General features: G+C 46.5%; 1 protein-coding gene across 2 annotated transcripts in view; it reads right to left on the bottom strand.

Annotated features, from left to right (window-relative positions):
* Nucleotides 1-17,174, bottom strand: part of CARD19 (caspase recruitment domain family member 19) — a 56,046-nt gene that overhangs the window by 21,165 nt on the left and 17,707 nt on the right. For both annotated transcript variants that reach the window (XM_040359288.1, XM_040359290.1), the window contains exon 2: nt 1,400-1,542. In XM_040359288.1, coding sequence (XP_040215222.1) covers nt 1,400-1,542 — 143 coding nt within the window. The remainder of the gene's footprint in view (nt 1-1,399; nt 1,543-17,174) is intronic.

Genomic DNA, 17,174 nt, shown 5'->3' with positions numbered 1-17,174 from the left:
CACTCTCTCATACTGGTCACTGGAAGTTCCACATGGCACCTCATGGCAAAGAACTCTGAGGATAAGAAAAAAATAATTGTTTCTCTATATAAAGATGGCCTAGGCTATAAGAAGATTGCCAAGACCCTGAAACTGAGCCTCAGCATGGTGGCCAAGACCATACAGCAGTTTAACAGGACAGGTTCCACTCAGAACAGGCCTCGCCATGGTCGACCAAAGAAGTTGAGTGCACGTGCTCAGCGTCATATCCAGAGGTTGTCTTTGGGAAATAGATGTATGAGTGCTGCCAGTATTGCTGCAGATGTTGAAGGGGTGGGGGGCCAGCCTGTCAGTGCTCAGACCATACTCTGCACACTGCATCAAATTGGCCTGCATGGCTGTAGTCCCAGAAGGAAGACTTCTAAAGATGATGCACAAGAACGCCCGCAAACAGTTTGCTGAAGACAAGCAGACTAAGGACATGGATTACTGGAACCACGTCCTGTGGTCTGATGACACTAAGATAAACTTATTTGGGTCAGATAGTGTCAAGCGTGTGTGGGGGCAACCAGGTGAGGAGTACAAAGACAAGTGTGTCTTGCCTACAGTCAAGCATGGTGGTGGGAGTGTGATGGTCTGGGGCTGCATCAGTGCTGCAAAATGCACCTTTACTTGTGTGGACACAAATCTCTGAACAGGCCCTGTGCAGTCACCATATCTAAGGACTGTTAAAGTGATTGTAAACAAACATGTCATACTGGTAAGACCTATAGCTCTCATCTGCAATTAGAAAAGCTTATGCTCCCTGCTGATTAGAGAGCTCTAATGCCTCGCACACACGATCAGTTTTCCTGACGGCCGGCCGTGTGTATGCTCCTCGCAATTTTTCCGACGGGAAAACAGCCCAAAAACCGCTGGACGAAAAAAAAAAAAAAAAGGAGAATTAGTTCTCTTTTTTCCCGCCAGGAAAACTGTCGGACTTTTGCCGGCGGTTTTTGGCAGTTTTCCGATGGGAAAAACTGCGATGGCATACACATGGCCGGGATTCTCGGCCGAAGGTCCATCGCAATTTTTCTGTCTGGAAAACCGGCCGTGTGTAGGGGGAAAGACTGACCGAGCAGGTTCTCGGCTTTCCCCTCTGGATTTCCGGCGGGGAATCCCGTACGTATGTACGAGGCATAACATAAGTCTTAGCAGTGGCTGTGTCACACCTCTGCAGAGACATCAGTGCTTTCACATAGAGAACAAAGGCCCATCTCTGCAGCATGCTGGCAGGAATAGGCTTTTCTACTCTACTTTTGCAGGTTTTGTTTTGATGCTTAGAATGTATTTCGATAATTTAAAAAGTTTGGCCTTAAATTTAAAGTATAATATTCCTGTGTAAAAAAAAAAGAGAACTGATAAAAAGGAGCAATAGTACCTTTTCAGCCTCCTTGTTTGACAGAACCTGAGGATAGACGCGATTAAGCTGCAAAATAATCCTGTCCAGAATCCGCTCAGTCAGTTGCCTGTTGCTTGTCAGAAAAGGCGTGTCCTGATGTAGCCGGTCAGAATATAAGATGTCTGAAAGTAAACATATTTAGAATTATTAGTCCAGTCTCCAGTTTCTTCCAAAATGTGAATGAGCTGGAATTCTGAAATAGGCATTGTATATAAAAAAATGCATACATTTCAAAATGTCTTTCCTACCATAATCATTTTTTATTTTGTTCATACAGGTTTGTGATCCAGGCACCCCCATTCAGATGGCTGTGAGAACTAGCATCAAAAGTTTTAAGGACGCTTTAAGTTCAGAGAAACATCATAAAGTGATTTTCCCTCACTGGGGTATTCAGAATTTATCTTCCATCAAAACAAACATTCAGCTTCTTGGCCTTTAGGGCTCTTTCACACGGGCGTGTATGGATGGAAAAGGGACAGGGACCGCCCTGTCAGATCTCCGCTCTCCCCTATGGGGTGGGGGAGAAATCGGATGAACACGGACTGTCTGTCCATGTTCACCAGATCCGATGACGGATGGAAAAATAGGGTTTTTGCAAAGTGGGCAGGGGATTATTTTTATTAAATCTGCTCGGACTTGGGCTTAAAGTGCTGCATTGACATAACCTTCGCTATGTTGTAGAGAAGACATTCTGTGCTGCTCTGTCAGAGTTGTAGAAAAACATAGAACTTACTTAACTCAGGGTTTTCAGACATGAAGGTGTGATCAAAAAACGTAACTTGAAAACCATGGGCCAGATTCACGTAGCTCGGCGCATCTTTCTACTGGTGTAGCGCATCTCATATGCGTTATGCCGACGTAACTCTGAGAGGCAAGCTGAGTATTCACAAAGCACTCGCTCCCTACGTTGCGCCAGCATAACGTAAATTGGCCGGCGTAAGTGCGCCTAATTTAAAGTAGGAAGGTAGTGGGCGTGATACATTTAAATTAACCGTGACCCCATGCAAATGAAGGCCCGACGAACTGCGCATGCGCACGCATGCTCAGAATCACGTCGCATATACTCCCTAAGATACGACGGCTCAATGCCTACGACGTGAACGTAACCTATTACGTAACCCTACGTAAACGACGTAAAATACGACGGCTGTTCCGTCGTCCATACCTTTGCATGGGATGCGCCTCCTATAGGTGGAATAACTTTACCCTGGATGTACGCCTTACGTAAACGGTGTATACTACTGCAAAAGGCGCAAGTACGTTCGTGAATTGGCATATCTCGGTCATTTGCATATTCGACGCGTAAATCAATGGAAGCGCCCCTTGCGGCCAGCGTAAATATGCGCCCAGGCTCAGACGGCGTATGAAAACTTACGTCGGTCGGATGAAGCCAAAATTCAGGCGTATCTGACTTGCAGAATCAGGCGCATAGATACGACGGCGCATCCGTGCACTTACGCGGGGTATCAGTAGATACGTCGGCGTAAGTGCTTTAAGAATCCGGGCCCATTTGTCTTTTATGATTCCTGGCTTTCAGAAGTAAAGCGAGAATGGGCCATGATACTAGAACTAAGCACAAAAGATCATCAGATTCCATTTCAAAGTGATACATTGTATTTCTTAGTGACTGTTATCAGCTGTAGAGGCTTAGCATTACATGAAAGCGGCCATCTGCAAAACTCAAAAGATAATTTCAGGTTCCTGAACACTCAGAAAGCAACAGCAATTTGTCAATCCAGCACTACTTGGGGAGTACATATAGGGGAGAACAGTAAACGTTTCATAAATGACATTCTCAGTAAACAGTTGTTCACAAATATCAAGAAAACCCGGTTTATTCTGTACTAGAAGAGTGCAAAAGTTGAGACTGAAGATTTATAAAAGGCAGATGAGATATAAAAGTATCAGCCTGGAGATGCATTTGATCCATCATTATCTTCCATTCTCTTTCAACATTCCCAGAAGGGAATATTTTCCTGTCATTGAAAATCCATTCCCAATGCTCCTGAGAGATGACAGGAATCAATTAGTCGGTTCTTTCACCAGAATATCATAACTTCATGTCTGTGTGTTTAGCTGATTATTAACCACTTGCTTACTGGGCACATAAACCCCCTTCGTGCCCATGCGAAATTTCAGCTTCCGGCACTGCGTCGCTTTAACTGACATTTGCGCGGTCGTGCGACGTGTTTTCCAAACAAAATTGAGGTCCTTTTTTCCCCACAAATAGAGCTTTATTTTGGTGGTATTTGATCACCTCTGCGGTTTTTATTTTTTGCGCTATAAACAAAAAAAGAGCAGCAATTTAAAAAAAATATATATATTTTTTACTTGTTGCTATAATAAATATCCCATTTTTTTTAAAAAAAACTATTTTTTTTCTCAGTTAAGGCCGATACGTATTTCGACGTATTTTTGTAAAAAATAAAAAATAAATCGCAATAAGCGACTGGTTTGCGCAAAAGTTATAGCGCCTACAAAATGGGGAACAGAATTATGATTTTTTTTTTTACTAGTAATGGCGTCGTTCTGCGATTTTTATTGAGACTGCGATATTGCGGCGGACACATCAGACACTTTTGACACAAATTTGGGACCATTCACATGTATACAGCGATCAGTGCTATAAAAATGCACTAATTACTGTATAAATGTGACTGGCAGGGAAGGGGTTAACACTAGGGGGTAAGGAAGGGGTTAAATGTGTATCCTGGGTGTGTTCTAACTGTGTGGGGGGAGGGGGGTGACTGGGGGAGGTGACCGATGCTGTGTCCCTATGTACAAGAGACACAGATCGGTCTCCTCTCCTCTGACAGCACTTGGAGCTCTGTGTTTACACACAGAGCTCCACGTCCCTGCTGTCACCTGCCGTGTCACCGACGATCGCGTGTATCCGGCGGACATCGCGGCCGCCAGGTACACGCATCGGCTTTTCGGCGATGCGCCGGGACAGTGTTTACCCGCCGCGCGCCACTGGGGGGTAATGCACATAAAGGACGTCTAAAGACGTCCACTCGGCACTTGAGAGCCGCGCTGTGGACGTCTTTTGTCTATAGCGCGGATCTCAAGTGGTTAAAGCAACCGATTTTTTTTTCAAGATAAATATCTACCAGGGATTTTTAAAGCAAACCAAGGGTTGGCCAATTAAAGTAACAGGATCGATTTAAAGTGGAATTACAGGATAAAAAACTAACTAACCTTGAAAATGCTCCCTACCCCTTATAACACCTATGCTGACTAACCTATGTAAGAAAGATGTACAGTGTGTACTTACCTGGCTTTCCCAGATGCAGGGGAGAGGACAAGAGAGATTGGTCAGGCTGGAATGCCTGGGAGTGGTGATGTCACCCATAGGCTCCTATGGCCCATCTGTTAGTAGGTTTACCTGCTCTCCCCTGAAGCCACCATTGGCTGACACTGGGGGCAGATGGGTCACATGAGCAGACTTGAGCAATCTGAAAATAGGTAAGTATATACAACTTTCTTACGCAGGCTAGCCATTAAAAGGTGTTATGCCTCGTATACACGATCATTTTTCCAGCATGAAAAAAACCTAGGCCCGGATTCAGAAAGGAGTTACGTCGGCGTATCTCCAGATACGCCGTCGTAACTCTGAATGCGGGCCGTCGCATCTCGGCGTCTGACTCATAGAATCAGATACGCCTCAATGTTTCCTAGATACGAGCGGCGTAAGTCTCCTACGCCGTCGTATCTTAGGGTGCAATATTTACGCTGACCGCTAGGGGCGCTTCCCAAGACTTCCGCATTGAATATGCAAATTAGGTAGATACGCCGATTCAGAAACGTACGTCCGCCCGGCGCATTTTTTTACGTTGTTTACGTAAGGCTTTTTCCGGCGTAAAGTTACCCCTGCTCTATGAGGCGTAGCCAATATTAAGTATGGACGTCGGGCCAGCGTCAAATTTTTCGTCGATTACGTCGTTTGCGTAAGTCTTTCGCGAATAGGGCTGTGCGTAAGTTACGTTAACGTCGAAAGCATTGACTATTTGCGGCGTAATTTGGAGCATGCGCACTGGGATACGTTCACGGACGGCGCATGCGCCGTTCGTTAAAAACGTCATTTACATGGGGTCACACTGAATTAACATAAAACACGCCCACATCTTCCAATTTTGAATTAGGCGGGCTTACGCCGGCCCTTATACGATACGCCGCCGTAACTTAGGGCGCAGGTTTTTTCTGAATACAGAACCTGCCTCACTAGGTTACGGCGGCGTAGCGTATCTGAGATACGCTCGCCCGCACAAAGTAACGCCAGGCTTTCTGAATCCGGCCCGTAGTTTTCAAAAAACGTAATTTAAAATGATCGTGTGTGGGCTGCACATCGTTTTTCAGTTTCTGAAAAACGACCCAAAAAAAATGCTGCATTTTTTAACGTCGTTTTAAAAAATTTCGTTTTTCGGCTTGTAAAAAATTATCGTGTGTGGGCTAAAACGACGTAAAAAACCCGCGCATGGTCAGAAGCAAGTTATGCGACGGGAGCGCTCGTTCTGGTAAAACTACCATTCTGAATGGAGTAAGCACATTCATCACGCTGTAACAGGCAGAAAAGCACGAATCGTCTTTTACTAACACGGAATCAGCTAAAGCAGCCCAAAGGCGAATGGAACTTCCCCTTTATAGTGCCGTCGTACGTGTTGTACGTCACCGCGCTTTGCTAGATAATTTTTTAAAAACGATGGTGTGTAGACAACATCGTTTTAATGATGAAGTTGGGAAAACTTCGTTTTTTAGACATGCTGAAAAACAACGTTTTCTTTCATGCTGAAAAATGATATGACGTGTACGCGGCATAAGGAGGGGGAGTGAGCATTGTTCGTCAGGTCAAAAAAAGACACAAGTCCATCTAGTCCAACCATTATACCCAAGCATATATTGGGTAGGTATAACCTGGAATTCCACTACAACTCCCTCCTCCACAGCAGAACAAACTTTTCCTCAGCAGCCCACTGCTCTGTTTAGCCACTGTGTGCACCAAAGAAGCCCTGTTTAACAGAGCAAAGTAGAAATTTCCCTATGACTGCTTGCTGATGGCCATTTAAGAGGTTTGGTAATGCTGGGAGACAGAAATGGGTTTTCTGAACATGTGATCACTGTGATTGGCTGTCACAGTGATCACATGATCAGGAGCCCGCCTTCCAACTCAAAACATTGGTGGCTCGGTAACTGTATCTGCAGCGCTAATAGAGCTGCAACGCTTCTGACGAAGACCCGCTTCCATGGTGCCACATATACAGTATGTGGGAAAACAGCGTGGAGATAGTATTGCCTCCCTCCCCAGCAGCATATACTCACCACCTTTCTATCGCTCCCCGATAGGGTTGCCACATCATCGCTTTAATCAAGGACACACATTAATTACACAGGTTCTGTGGCTGATTAAAGGGGTGTTCCAGCCTTTTTTTAAGTTTATTAAAAGTCAGCAGCTACAAAAAGTGTATCTGCTGGCTTTTAATAAACAGACACTTGCCTGCTCCACGGCTCCAGCGACGCGCCGGCCGGGGCTCCGCTCCTCGCCCCCCCCTCGCCGGCGTCTTCATTCCTAGTGTGGGCACCCGGCAGTGACAGCTTTCGGCTTCAAGGCTGGGCACCCACTGCGCATGCGGGAGCGGCACTGCGCATGCGCGAGCGGCGCCGTCCGATTGGACAGGCGCTCGCCTACAGGGAGGGGCTGCAATAAGGCGATTAAGCTAATCGCCTTACCAGCCCCTCGGCGGAAGGAGGAAGTGGGACAGGAAGTCCCCTTCTCCTGAAGCCCCCACTCCCCCCCCCCCCCAAAAAAAATGACATGCCAAATGTGGCATGTAATTGGGCGAGGAGTGGGTTAAGCAGAGGTCCATTTTTAGGTGGAACTCCGCTTTAAGGTGGTAATTACACTCACTTGGTGCCTTATCTGCATTAAATCAGCCTCAGAACCTGTGTAATTAATATGTGTCCTGGATTAAAGGGATGATGGGGCAACCCTACACCCCGACCACTCCATTTAGCCTATGGGAATGAGGAAAGAGAGCCTATGTAAGCTCCAAAACACTCTAGTTGAGCTGTCTTCCTGCCCACAGCACTAGGCCAATCACAAACCACAGTATAGTCACATGACAGGAAGAGGAGTGAGTCACATGCTCCTTCATACCCAGAGGTACTGGGTATATTCTTTGCACATGACAGCTGAATGGGGGAACAAGGATAGCGGAATATGTGCTGCTGGGGAAGGATCCTTAAAGGGAATGTATTGCTTTGCCTTTCACTGGGCAAAGCACAGGTTTGCTTAAAGCCAGGGATCTCCAAACTGCAGCCCGAGAGCCAGATGTGGCCCTTTGCTAGCTTTTATCTGGCCCTTGGGGCACTATTCCTTCCACCGATTTGAGGCACTATTCCTCATCATTGACACCAACAAGGGGCCACTATTTGGTCCACTGATACCAATGATGGGATACTATTCCTCCTACTAATAGGGGCATTACCTCTACTGACCACCAACCTCAAGGCCAAGTTTTTTTCTCATATGTGCTGAGCCCAAGACATTTTCTGCCACCGCTGGTCATAATTTGGCCCTCCTAAAGTCTGAAGGACAATAAACTGGCCCTATGTTTGAAAAATTTGGAGACCCCTGAATCAAAGTCTGGGGTGGAGGGGGGCATGCAGAATTATTATTTTTTTAATTAAATTATACATATGATCACCCCTGTAAATCAAAGCGTTATATCAGAAACAAACATTTCTAGAGACAAATCCCGTCAGGCTCCTACACTAGTTATCTACAATGCTATACAGTTGAGGTCAAACGTTTACATACCCTGGCAGAATTTATGATTTCTTGGCCATTTTTCTGAGAATATGAATGATCACACAAAAACGTTTTTCACTCGTGGTTAGTGTTTGGATAAAGTCATTTATTATCAATCAACTGTGTTCACTCTTTTTAAATCTTAATGACAGAAACTACCCAAATGACCCTGATCAAAAGTTTACATACCCTGGTGATTTCGGCCTGATAACATGCACACAAGTCGACATAGAGGGGGTTGAATGGCTATAAAAGGTAACCATCCTTACCTGTAATCTGTTTGCTTGTAATTAGTGTGTGTGTATAAAAGGTTAATGAGTTTCTGGACAGACCCTTGCATCTTTCATCCAGTGCTGCACTGACATTTCTGGATTCTGAGTCATGGGGAAAGCAAAAGAATTGTCAAAGGATCTGCGGGAAAAGGTAGTTGAACTGTATAAAACAGGAAAGGGGTATAAAATTATATCCAATGAATTCAGAATGGCAATCAGCAATGTTCAAATTCTAATCAAGAAGAGGAAAATGAGGGGTTCTGTTGAAACCAAACCACGGTCAGGTAGACCAACTAAAATTGCATCCCAAACAATTTTCCTGGTAGTTGTGGATGAAAAGAAAAACCCACAAATAACTTCATGTGAAATACAGGACTCTCTGAAAACATGTGGTGTGGCTGTTTCAAGATGCACAATAAGGAGGCACTTGAAGAAGGATGGGCTGCATGGTCGAGTCGACAGAAGAAATCTATTACTATGCAAATGCCACAAAGTATCCCACTTACAATACGCCAAACAGCACAGAGACAAGCCGCAAACCTTCTGGCACAAAGTCATTTGGAGTGATGAGACCAAAATTGAGCTTTTTGGCCACAACCATAAACACTACATTTGTAGAGGAGTCAACAAGGCTTATGATGAAAGGTACACCATGCCTACTGTGAAACACGGAGGTGGATCGCTGATGTTTTGGGGGATGTGTGAGCTACAAAGTCACAGGAAATTTGGTCAAAATTGATGGCATGAAGAATGCAGTATGTTATCAAAAAATACTGGAGGAACATTTGGCTTCATCAGCCAGAAAGCTGCACATGGGACGTACTTGGACATTCCAACATGACAATGATCCAAAACACAAGGCCAAGTTGACCTGTCATTGGCTACAGCAGAATAAAGTGAAGGTTCTGGAGTGGCCATCTCAGTCTCCTGACCTCAATATCATTGAGACACTCTGGGGAGATCTCAAACGTGCCGTTCATGCAAGACAGCCCAAGAATTTCCAGGAACTGGAGGCTTTTTGCGAAGAGCAATGGACAGCTTTACCATCTGAGAGGATAAAGAGCCTCATCCACAAATACCACAAAATACTTCAAGCTGTCATTGATGTTAAAGGGGGCAATACACGGTATTAAAGCGGAGGTTCACCCATAGAGAACACATTTTCCCCTTAGCTTCATGCTCGTTTTGTCTAGGGGAATCGGCTAGTTGTTTTAAAATATGATCCGTACTTACCGTTTACGAGATACATCATCTCCGTCGCTTCCGGGTATGGGCTGCGGGACTGGGCATTCCTATTTTGATTGACAGTCTTCCGACGGTCGCATCCATTGCGTCACGATTTTCCGAAAGAAGCCGAACGTTGGTGCGCAGGCGCAGTATAGAGCCGCACCGACGTTCGGCTTCTTTCGGCTACTAGTGACGCGATGGATGCGACCGTCGGAAGCCTCTCGGAAGACTGTCAATCAAGAAGGAACGCCCGCTCCCGAAGACCCATACCCGGAAGCGACGGAGAAGATGCATCTCGAAAACGGTAAGTACGGCTCATATTTGAAAACAACTAGCCGATTCCCCTAGACCAAACGAGCAGGAATCTAAGGGGAAAAGAGAAAAAAAAACTTAATTGGGTGAACTCCCGCTTTAAGAACTGGGGTATGTAAACTTTTGATCAGGGTCATTTGGGTAGTTTCTGTTGTCATTATGGATTTAAAAAGAGTAAACACAGTTGATTGATAATAAATGGCTTCAGTCAAACACTAACCATGAGTGAAAGAAAGGTTTTGTGTGATCATTCATATTCTCTGAAAAATGGCCAAGAAATCAAATTCTGCCAGGGTATGTAAACTTATGAGCACAACTGTATCTTTCATCTTCATAATTCATTTTCACACTGCCGTAGTGATAATCCACTCATAAAACAATAACCTGGACTATAAAAAAAAAAAAATCAATATAAAACCTGCTCCTACAAATGCCATAAAAGCAAAGAATTCAGTTTTGTCAGCGCCAGTTTTTGAGTCTGCAATCATAGACTGAGTAGAAAAGCCTATCCCTGCCAGCTTGCTGCAAAGATGCACCTTTGTTCTCTATGACTCAGTGGTCCCCAACCTTTTTGGCACCGGGGACCAGCTCTGTGGAAGAAAATTTTGCCAAGGCCCGGTTGGGGGGGAGGTTGGGGATGGCACGCGGGGGGTAAGTGATTTTTCGCGGGCAATTTGTCAGCGCATTATTTATATTATAACATTATAATAATAAATGAAATAGTTAAACCTACCATAATGCAGAATCAGTGGGAGCTTTGAGCGTGTCACTTGCCACGCTGCCTGCCACCAGATGCGGAATGTCAATTGCCACGCTGCCTGCCACCAGATGCGGAATGTCAATTGCCACGCTGCCTGCCACCAGATGCGGAATGTCACTTGCCACGCTGCCTGCCACCAGATGCGGAATGTCACTTGCCACGCTGCCTGCCACCAGATGCGGAATGTCACTTGCCACGCTGCCTGCCACCAGATGCGGAATGTCAATTGCCACGCTGCCTGCCACCAGATGTGGAATGTTCCTTGCCACGCTGCCTGCCACCAGATGCGGAATGTCCCTTGCCACGCTGCCTGCCACCAGATGCGGAATGTCCCTTGCCACGCTGCCTGCCACTAGATGCGGAATGTCAATTGCCACGCTGCCTGCCACCAGATGCGGAATGTCAATTGCCACGCTGCCTGCCACCAGATGCGGAATGTCACTTTCCACGCTGCCTGCCACCAGATGTGGTAAGGCCCCAACAGATGAAGGTAGTGCCCCCCTCCACAGATGAAGGTAGTGCCCCCCTCCACAGATGAAGGTAGTGCCCCCACTAGGCCCTGTACACTCCATGCACACGTGTCCCAGTCAGTCCCCGCTCACACTCACCCTGTCACTGGCAGTGTTGTTATACTCTGGGCTCCCCCGGAGCTCAGTCATGTTGTGAGGGCTGAAGATTAGCAGCAGGTAAATATATGGAGAGATCAGAGGGGAGGGGGCGGCTCCCTGCATCCCGGGAAGAAGTGTGGACTCGTCTCCTCTCAGCTCTGTCCATCCCTGTTACCACGGGACACCAGTGGCTTCCCTGTTACTGTGGGCTGTCCTGGAGGTGACAGTGTGCTGCGCCTTCCTCTATGACAGAAGGGCCGGGCGAGCTCAGTGAGGAGGCGGCACGTCCATTCACACTGCATTGGGAGTGTCCGTGTGAGAGACTGAGGGAGGGGCCACGGTGCATAACAAACAACACTGGGGTAGATTCAGGTACCGCTGCGCACTCCTTACGGAGACGCAGCGTCCCGTTTTTGCCCTGCGCCCACGCAAATTAACTGCGCTACGCTTCATTCACGAAGCAGTAGCCACGTAATTTGCGTGGGCGCTCCTCAAAAATGCCCGGCGTAAGGGCGCCTAATGTAAATGATCCCGTAGGGGGCGGGAATCATTTAAATTAGGCGCGCTCCCGCGCCGAGCGTAGGGCGCATGCTCCGTCGGGAAACTTTCCCGACATGCATTGCGGCAAATGTCATTTGCTTCAAAGTGAACGTAAATGGCGTCCAGCGCCATTCACGATTCACTTACGCAAACAACGTAAAATTTAAACGTCGCAACGCGGGAACGACGGGTATACGTAGCATTGGCTGCCCCTGCTATTAGCAGGAGCAGCCTTACGCGAAAACCGACGTACGCAAACGACGTAAACTGCGTACGCAGGGCTCGCGTAGGGTTGTGAATCGGCGTTAGTATGCAATTTGCATACTATACGCTGACCACAACGGGAACGCCACCTAGCGGCCTTCGTAAGAATGCAGCCTAAGATATGACGGCATAAGGAGCCTTATGCCAGTCATTTCTTAGGCTGCAGTCGGCGTATCGAGGTTCCTGAATCAGGAGCATTCGATACGCCGGGGGAAGTAAGCAATTGCGCTGCGTAACTATGGTTACGCAGGCGCAATTGCTCTTTGAGTCTACCCCACTGTGTGCTTCACTCTCACCTACATTGTTCATTTACTCCGAGGAACTTAATTTCCTACGGCCGGCCACCGGCCTCTCTCGTGCCGCCCGCTCGCACCGAGGGTTGACGACCCCTGCTCTATGTGAAAGCACTGATCTTTCGGCAGAGTGTATTTGAAACATAGATACTTTACAACAAGTATAACCAAACATGTTATACTTACCTCCACTGTGCAGTTAATTTTGCACAGAGTGGCCCTAATCCACATCTTCTGGGGTCCCTCGGCGGCTGTCTCTGGTTCTCCCCGCAATTACTCACCACAGTCATGCGAGAGCTTGCATGGTGGTCAGTAATTGCGGGCGCGCTCCCGTGATACAGCGAGCGGCCATAGTCGCTCACTGTATCACTCGGCCCCGCCCCTCGGCGCGCCGCGTCACTGGATGTGATTGACAGCAGCGCCAGCCAACGGCTGCGCTGCTCTCAATCCATCCGCTCTAGCCAATCAGCGGCCAGGCTGAGAGGCGAAGGGGACCGCGTGGGACTTTCGAGGGGGCAGGTAAGTATAACGGGGGCTCGGGGGGGGCGGCGTTATGAGATGTTTTTTACCTTAATGCATAGATTGCATTGAGGTGAAAACATGTTTTACTTTACAAGTCTTGAGCTACATTGGGAAGGTGTTTATGTTCTCCTGTGCAGTCTTATAGATCCCTCATTGATAAAGCTTCATCAGACTGCTAAATGCATCTCCAATTACAGCACCATTGCTTTTCCTCCAGGCGATGCTGTATTCATACTTTATACATAACACAGATGTGATATTTACTACCAGTAGTGTTCATCTGACAACAAAGAAAACTTAAATATTACGTTTTCAATAAAATATCAATACGTTTTATCCCATATGGCACATCAAAGTGCAATCACAATCCATCTTTTCACATTTGCATACATCTAAGATGGTGTCATAGCCTGTGGGGTTTATCTAACAACAATGGTGTCTTTCTATATACATAATTAACATTGTATTTTGAAATCAAACATTAAACAAGTCTTACTGGCTTTGCTTTTTCTAGTCTAAACTGCTAATGGTTCATCTTGCTTTTCCCTATTTCTTTCTGCACGCAGAGAAACGAGACGAACAGAACAAATTCCCTACCTCAGAGCCTCTGTTGCTGGTAGACAAAGCCTTTACCTTCCCTTTGGATTCTTTAACTTTTGCAGTAAGTGTGCCACCCTCTGAAAAGTGACCCATAGGGGATTACTTTTCAGAGGGAAGTATAAATAGCAACAGTTGACAGGTGTTTAGGAAACACTACTGCCACCTCCTGGGTGGCTCTTTTTCTTTTTAAATTACTGGATGGTAATTATACATTTTAGGACCGCGCCGCAACTGTGACCCAAGCATTTGGTTCTCTGTTGTGGTGTGGCCCCATTGAACTCAATGGGCAAGTTTGACAGGTGATATCCCCTGTCAGACTGAAAACTGCGCGGCCGCGAAGCAAAGCTTTGCGGCATGTGTACGGCACTGTCCAGCTGTATTGTTAAAGTTCAGGTGGACAGTATATCCCCATGTTTTATCATAAAAAGATAAAAAATACCCAGAATCTGCTAGATCTCTATTGTGCTCCTGTATGAGCTCTGACTACTCAATGCCTCTGCTGCACAGAAATCCTGACCAGCATTGTCAGCACTGCCTGCTGGACTAAATGGGCCAGATTCACAGATGAAATACGCCGGTGTATCTACTGATACACCAGCGTATTTTCAAATTTCCCGCGTCGTATCTTTAGTTTGAATCCTCAAACCAACATACGACGGCATTTGGGTAAGATCCGACAGGCGTACGGCTTCATACGCCTTCGGATCTTAGGATGCAATACTTTGGCGCCCATTGGGTGGAGTTTGCGTCGTTTTCCGCGTCGGGTATGCTAATTAGTTGTTTACGGCGATCCACGAAGGTACGCGCGGTCGTCGCATTCTCTTGCGTCGTCGCTAGTCGGCTTTTCCCGGCGTAAAGTTATGGATGCTATTTCAATGGCTTATATTTAGACTAGCCATGTTAAAGTATGGCCGTCGTTCCCGCGCCGAATTTCACATTTTTTTTTTTTCGTAAGTCGTCCGTGAATAGGAAAGGACGTAACGCACGTCGCCGTTCAAAAAATTACGTCGGTGCGACGTCATTTTGCGCAAAGCACGGCGGGAAATTTCAAAACGGAGCATGCGCAGTATGTTTGGCGCGGGAACGCGCCTAATTTAAATGATACACGCCCTATTTGAATTAGGCCAGCTTGCGCCGGACGGATTTACGTGAATCAAGCACTTGCCCGTAAAACTTGCGGCGGTGTAACGTAAATGTGATACGTTACGCCGCCGCGGATTTACGCGATTCTACCTGAATCTGGCCCAATAACTCCACATGCATACTTTGGCTGAGACTCTTGTGCGTGCTCCCAGGGCTGTGTGTGTCCATTCAAATACACAGCACCCCGCAAGCCACACCCCTGTTCCCTTGCAGTAAGTTGCTTGAGTTCCAGTGTTAATTTAGTCGAATAAAACATTTTAGTCGACTAAATTAATACTATTTTAATACTATTTAACAATTGCGATGACTAAAATACGACTAAAACTTAAATGGTATTTTAGTCAAAAGCCTAAAATGGGACTAAAACTAAAATGCCATTTTAGTCAAAAGACTAAGACTAAAACTAAATTGAAATTTGACTTCAAAATGAACTCTGGTCTGTGGTGCATGTTCATACCTCAATAACATAAATAATAAAACATGAGTTTTTGCACTCCAACAGTATATAATGAGTTTGGAAATGGTAGAGAAACGTTCACTAATGCATTACAATTTAATTACACCCATTCGATTTTAGATGACTAAAATGTACTGGAGATTTAGGGGCAGATCCACAAAGATCTGCCCCGGCGCATCGTATCTGAGATACGCTACGCCGCCGTACCTTACCTGGCTTTGGTTCGAATCCATAAAGATTTTGGCGGCGTAGTGTATCTCAAGCGGTGTAACGACGTGGAATTCAAATTGGGCGGGTAGGGGGCGTGTTTCATTTAAATGAAGCCTGTCCCCGCGCCGAAGGAACTGCGTATGCGCCGTCCCTAAATTTCCCGCCCTGCATTGCGTGAAATGACGTCGCAAGGACGTCATTGGTTTTGACCTGGACGTAAATTACGTCCATTCCCGATTCACGAACGACTTATGCAAAAAAAACCACGGCCATACTTAACATTGAGTACGGCACGAAATAGCAGCTTTAATTATACGCCGAAAAAAGCCGACTAGAGACGACGTAAAGGAATGCGCCGGCCGCTCGTACGTTCGTGGATCGTCGGAAATAGCTAATTTGCATACTCGACGCGGAAAACGAAGGGAACGCCACCCAGCGGACGCCGAAGAATTGCATCTTAGATCCGAAGACGTACGCCTGTCAGATCTAACCCAGATGCCGTCGTATCTTGTTTTGAGGATTCAAAACAAAGATACGACGCAGGAAATTTGAAAGTACGCCGGCGTATCAGTAGATACGCCAGCGTACTCGCTTTGTGGATCTGCCCCTTAGTCGACTAAAACAATTGCAGAAGACTAAAATGGGACTAAAACTAAAATGCCATTTTAGTCCTAAGACTAAATCGAAATTTGCTGCCAAAATTAACACTGTTGAGTTCTGACAACTGAGTATGATTGGTGGTATTTGTAAAGGTTTCATTGTGAGGCCCCTTTCACACCAGGGTGGGTGGTGTTAGCGGCGCTATACCATCGGAATTGCGACGGTATTCGGCCGCTAGCAGTGTGGTTTTAACCCCCGATAGCGGCCGAAAAAGGGTTAATACCGCCGCCAATGCGCCTCTGCAGAGGCGCATTGCCGGTGGCATTACCGCGGTGTCCCATTGTTTTCAATGGGAAGGAGCGGTAAGGAAAACACCACTCCTCTCACTGCTCCAAAGATGCTGCTGGCAGGACTTTTGGAATGGTCCCGCCAGCGCATCGCCTCAGTGTGAAAGGGCAGGAGTTTTTCAGGTGGTATTTAGGTGCTATTTTTAGCGCTAAACCGCCTGAAAAACTCCTCAGTGTGAAAGGGGTCTTATTGAATAAAAAAATATATATATTGACAATATTATGATTTGTATGCTTTTGGTAAACCAATACATAGAGCTGCAGCCATTTTATGCCATTATCCGTGTATTGGTCATTTATTTAACCACTAGGCATCCTGCCTATTAACAAAAGATTAATTACCGGGAGGACGTCAACGGCCACTGGGGGGGGGGGGCGGGCTAGCGCCACCGCGCACGCACTCCTGCTGCATCACTGAGATGCCGATGCGCGTGCCTGGCGGCCGCGATGTCCACCAGGCACCCGCGATCGGCGGTTACAGAGACAAGGATGTGGATCTGTGTGTGTAAACAGATCCACGTCCTGTCAGGGAGAGAGGAGACCGATGCTGTGTCCCTTGTACATAGGGACACAGATCGGTCCCCTCCCCCCAGAGTTAGAAACACTATGCAGGGTACACATTTAACCCCTTCCTCGCCCCCTAGTGTTAACCCCTTCCCTGCCAGTCACATTTATACAGTAATTAGTGCATATTTATAGCACTGATCGCAGTATAAATGTGAATGGTCCCAAAAATGTGTCAAAAGTGTCCGATGTGTCCGCCATAATGTCGCAGTCCCAATAAAAAAAATGAA

Source organism: Rana temporaria, chromosome 7, assembly GCF_905171775.1.
Source record: "Rana temporaria chromosome 7, aRanTem1.1, whole genome shotgun sequence".
NCBI classification, from domain to species: Eukaryota; Metazoa; Chordata; class Amphibia; order Anura; family Ranidae; genus Rana; species Rana temporaria.
Note: the sequence above shows the minus strand (reverse complement) of the source record. Positions and strands in the feature narration are given on the sequence as shown.